The following is a 5,964-nucleotide window of genomic DNA, read 5'->3' as shown; positions in this document are numbered from 1 at the left end:
AGACTACTGGACATACTGGAGACTGAGAACAGGTACTATACTATATACTATACTATACTATACTATACTATAGACTACTGGGCATACTGGAGGACTGAGAACAGTTACTATACTATACTATACTACATTACTATACTATACTATACTATATACTACCGGGACATACTGGAGAGCTGAGAACAGGTACTATACTATACTATACTATACTATACTATAGACTACTGGACATACTGGAGACTGAGAACAGGTACTTATACTAATACTATACTATATACTATACTATAGACTACTGGACATACTGGAGACTGAGAAACAGGTACTATACTATACCTATACTCTACTATACTACCATACTATACTATACTATACTATAGACTATCTGGACATACTGGAGACTGAGAACAGGTACTATACTAATACTATACTATATACTATACTATAGACTACTGGACATACTGGAGACTGAGAACAGGTACTATACTATACTATATACTATACTATACTACATACTATACTATACTATACTATAGACTACTGGACATACTGGAGACTGAGAACAGGTACTATACTATACTATACTATACTATAGACTACTGGACATACTGGAGACTGAGAACAGGTACTATACTATATACTATACTATATACTATACTATACTATACTACATACTATACTATAGACTACTGGACATACTGGAGACTGAGAACAGGTACTATACTAATACTATACTATATACTATACTACATACTATACTATAGACTACTGGACATACTGGAGACTGAGAACAGGTACTATACTATATACTATACTATACTATACTATACTATAGACTACTGGACATACTGGAGACTGAGAACAGGTACTATACTATATACTATACTATACTATACTATACTATAGACTACTGGACATACTGGAGACTGAGAACAGGTACTATACTATACTATATACTATACTATACTATACTATACTATAGACTACTGGACATACTGGAGACTGAGAACAGGTACTATACTATATACTATACTATACTATACTATACTATACTATAGACTACTGGGCATACTGGAGACTGAGAACAGGTACTATACTAATACTATACTATATACTATACTATAGACTACTGGACATACTGGAGACTGAGAACAGGTACTATACTATATACTATACTATACTATACTATACTATAGACTACTGGGCATACTGGAGACTGAGAACAGGTACTATACTAATACTATACTATACTATACTATACTATAGACTACTGGACATACTGGAGACTGAGAACAGGTACTATACTATATACTATACTATACTATACTATACTATACTATAGACTACTGGACATACTGGAGACTGAGAACAGGTACTATACTATATACTATACTATACTATACTATACTATGTACTATACTATACTATAGACTACTGGACATACTGGAGACTGAGAACAGGTACTATACTATATACTATACTATACTATACTATACTATACTATAGACTACTGGACATACTGGAGACTGAGAACAGGTACTATACTAATACTATACTATACTATAGACTACTGAACAGGTACTATACTAATACTATACTATACTATACTATACTATACTATAGACTACTGGACATACTGGAGACTGAGAACAGGTACTATACTATACTATAGACTACTGGACATACTGAACAGGTACTATACTAATACTATACTATACTATACTATAGACTACTGGACATACTGGAGACTGAGAACAGGTACTATACTATACTATACTATACTATACTATACTATAGACTACTGGACATACTGAACAGGTACTACTGAAGTTGAATGAGTTGATGAACAGATGAATAAATGAATCAATCAACGAAGCTATAAACCACCTTAATGTGCCCCATTTTCTGTACAATAAAACACATACAAATACTGAAATGGAAATAGTAACAAACAGTTGTAAAATGAACAATACACAGAATGAAGAGAAGGGACGAGGATAAAACATTACAAACAGAACTGATCTGTGTATGACACTTCTAGTATTTCAATTTCTATAGACTTCAATCTGTTATCATCAGTTACTACCTGGTGATGGAGTTGTGTCCTGTCATCTGTTATCATCAGTTACTACCTGGTGATGGAGTTGTGTTCTGTTATCATCAGTTACTTCCTGGTGATGGAGTTGTGTCCTGTTATCATCAGTTACTTCCTGGTGATGGAGTTGTGTCCTGTTATCATCAGTTACTTCCTGGTGATGGAGTTGTGTCCTGTCATCTGTTATCATCAGTTACTTACCTGGTGATGGAGTTGTGTCCTGTTATCATCAGTTTACTTCCTGGTGATGGAGTTGTGTCCTGTTATCATCAGTTACTTCCTGGTGATGGAGTTGTGTCCTGTCATCTGTTATCATCAGTTACTACCTGGTGATGGAGTTGTGTCCTGTTATCATCAGTTACTACCTGGTGATGGAGTTGTGTCCTGTTATCATCAGTTACTACCTGGTGATGGAGTTGTGTCCTGTTATCATCAGTTACTACCTGGTGATGGAGTTGTGTTCCTTGTATCATCAGTTACTACCTGGTGTGAGTGTGTGTCCTGTTATCATCATTACTACCTGGTGATGATGAGTTGATGGTCCTGTCATCTGTTATCATCAGTTACTACCTGGTGATGGAGTTGTGTCCTGTCATCTGTTATCATCAGTTACTACCTGGTGATGGAGTTGTGTCCTGTTATCATCAGTTACTACCTGGTGATGGAGTTGTGTCCTGTTATCATCAGTTACTACCTGGTGATGGAGTTGTGTCCTGGAGGAAACCTTATGAACCGGATCTACGATAAGAAGAAGCTGGACGAGAGAGAAACGCAGAAATACGTTCGGCAGCTGGTGATGGCTGTGGAGCATCTACACAGAGCTGGAGTGGTGCACAGGTAGACACACACACACAGAGACATACACACACACACACACACACACAGAGACATACACACACACACACACACACACACACACACACAGACATACACACACACAGAGACATACACACACACACACCACACACACACCACAGACATACACACACACAGAGACATACACACACACACACACACACACACACAGACATACACACACACAGAGACATACACACACACACACACACACAGACATACACACACACACACACACACACACACACACACACACACACACACACACACACACACACACAGAGACATACACACACACACACACACACACACACACACACACACACAGAGACATACACACACACACACACACACACAGAGAGACATACACACACACACACACCACACACACACACCACACATACACACCACACATACACACAGAGACACACACACATACACACACACACACACACACACACACACACACACACACACACACACACACACACACACAGAGACATACACACACAGAGACACACACACACACACACACACACACACACACACACCACACACACACAGAGACATACACACACAGAGACACACACACACACACACACACACACACACACAGAGAGACATACACACACAGAGACACACACACACACACACACCACACACACACCACACCACACACACACACCACACACACACACACACACACACAGAGACACACACACCACACACACACACAGAGACACACACACACACACCACACACACACACACACACACCACACACACACACAGAGACATACACACACAGAGACACACACACACACACCACACACACCACACACACACACAGATCTTCAGCATAGTATCAGCATAATATGCCAGCTGTAATGAGATGATTTAACCAGTGACTGTAATGTTCCTCTCTGTGTCTCACAGGGATCTGAAGATTGAGAATCTGCTGTTGGATGAACAGGACAACATCAAGCTTATAGGTAACCACCTTTTACCTAACTAACCCCGTGTGTGTGTGGTGTGTGTGTGGTGTGGTGTGGTGTGTGTGTGTGTGGTGTGGTGTATGTCTCTGTGTGTGTGTGGTGTGTGGTGTGTGGTGTGTGTGTGTGTGTGGTGTGGTGTGTGTGTGTGTGGTGTGGTGTATGTCTCTGTGTGTGTGTGGTGTGTGGTGTGTGTGTGTGTGTGTGTGGTGTGGTGTGTGTGTGTGTGTGTGTGTATGTCTCTGTGTGTGTGCGGTGTGTGTGTGTGGTGTGGTGTGTGTGTGTGTGTCTCTGTGTGTGTATGTCTCTGTGTGTGTGTGGTGTGTGTGTGTGGTGTGTGTGTGGTGTGGTGTGTGTGTGTGTGTGTGTGTATGTCTCTGTGTGTGTGTGGTGTGTGGTGTGGTGTGTCCCTCTACCTGTGCACCACTCCAGCTCTGTGTGTGTGTGTGTGTGTGTGTGTTGTGTGTGTGGGTGTGTGTGTGTGTGTGTGTGGTGTGGTGTGTGTGTGTGTCTCTGTGTGTGTATGTCTCTGTGTGTGTGTGGTGTGTGGTGTGTGTGTGTGTGTGGTGTGTGTGTGGTGTGGTGTGTGTGTGTGTCTCTGTGTGTGTATGTCTCTGTGTGTGTGTGGTGTGTGTGTGTGTGTGTGTGTGTGTGTGGTGTGTGTGGTGTGGTGCGTGTGTGTGTGTGTGTGTGTGTATGTCTCTGTGTGTGTGTGTGTGTGTGTGTGGTGTGTGTGTGTGTGGTGTGTGTGTGTGTGTGTGTGTGTGTGTGTGTGTGTGTGTGTGTGTGTCTCTGTGTGTGTATGTCTGTGTGTGTGTGTGTGTGTGTGTGTGTGTGTGTGTGTGTGTGTGGTGTGTGTGTGTTCTTTAAAAGAAAGTCAGCTGCAAAAGGTTAATTCCCACGACAGAAAAGAGATGACGATTTAACTAACCAAACAGAGTGACTCAGTCAACAGTAGCTAGGAGGAGAACAGAGCCCTATTCCAGAGTAGCAGGGTGTTTCAGGAGAACAGAGCCCTATTCCAGAGTAGCAGGGTGTTTCAGGAGAACAGAGCCCTATTCCAGAGTAGCAGGGTGTTTCAGGAGAACAGAGCCCTATTCCAGAGTAGCAGGGTGTTTCAGGAGAACAGAGACCTCTTGCAGAGTAGCAGGGTGTTTCAGGAGAACAGAGACCTCTTGCAGAGTAGCAGGGTGTTTCAGGAGAACAGAGACCTCTTGCAGAGTAGCAGGGTGTTTCAGGAGAACAGAGACCTCTTGCAGAGTAGCAGGGTGTTTCAGGAGAACAGAGACCTCTTGCAGAGTAGCAGGGTGTTTCAGGAGAACAGAGACCTCTTGCAGAGTAGCAGGGTGTTTCAGTAGAACAGAGACCTCTTGCAGAGTAGCAGGGTGTTTCAGGAGAACAGCGTGTTTCAGAGAAGTTATTCTTTATTAGACTGTTAATCTGACTGGTAGGCAGACTGTTGTAAATACAACCCATATTTATGTTTATTTATTTTCCCTTTTGTACTTTAACTATTTGCGCATCATTACAACACTGTAAATAGACATAATATGACATTTGAAATGAAATTCAATTCAAGGGGCTTTATTGGCATGGGAAACATATGTTAACATCGCCAAAGCAAGTGAAGTAGATAATAAACAAAAGTGAAATAAACAATAAAAATGAACAGTAAACATTACACTCACAGAAGTTCCAAAAAGAGAACCTCTCTGTGTCTCTCTCTCTCTCTCTCTCTCTGTGTGTCTCTGTGTCTCTCTCTCTCTCTCTCTCTCTCTCTCTCTGTGTGTCTCTGTGTCTCTCTCTCTCTCTCTCTCTCTCTCTCTCTCTCTGTGTTGTCTCTGTCTCTCTCTCTCTCTCTGTCTCTGATTCTCATCTCTCAAAAAACCTCAGACATTCAGAACACACACACTAACTCCCTCTCTCCTCCCCCTCTCTCTCTCCTCCCTCTATTCCCCCCCTCTCTCCTCACCCCCTCCCTCTCTCTCCCCTCCCCCCCATCTCTCTCCCCCCTCTCTTTCCTCCCTCT

At 42.1% G+C, this 5,964-nt stretch overlaps 1 protein-coding gene across 1 annotated transcript in view; it reads left to right on the top strand.

Moving 5' to 3' along the window:
* hunk (hormonally up-regulated Neu-associated kinase) overlaps positions 1 to 5,964 on the top strand; it is a 34,332-nt gene that overhangs the window by 12,656 nt on the left and 15,712 nt on the right. The window contains exons 3-4 of the mRNA XM_029770378.1: positions 2,777 to 2,926; positions 3,880 to 3,935. Coding sequence (XP_029626238.1) covers positions 2,777 to 2,926; positions 3,880 to 3,935 — 206 coding nt within the window. The remainder of the gene's footprint in view (positions 1 to 2,776; positions 2,927 to 3,879; positions 3,936 to 5,964) is intronic.

Source organism: Salmo trutta, chromosome 12, assembly GCF_901001165.1.
Source record: "Salmo trutta chromosome 12, fSalTru1.1, whole genome shotgun sequence".
Lineage (NCBI taxonomy): Eukaryota > Metazoa > Chordata > Actinopteri > Salmoniformes > Salmonidae > Salmo > Salmo trutta.
Note: the sequence above shows the minus strand (reverse complement) of the source record. Positions and strands in the feature narration are given on the sequence as shown.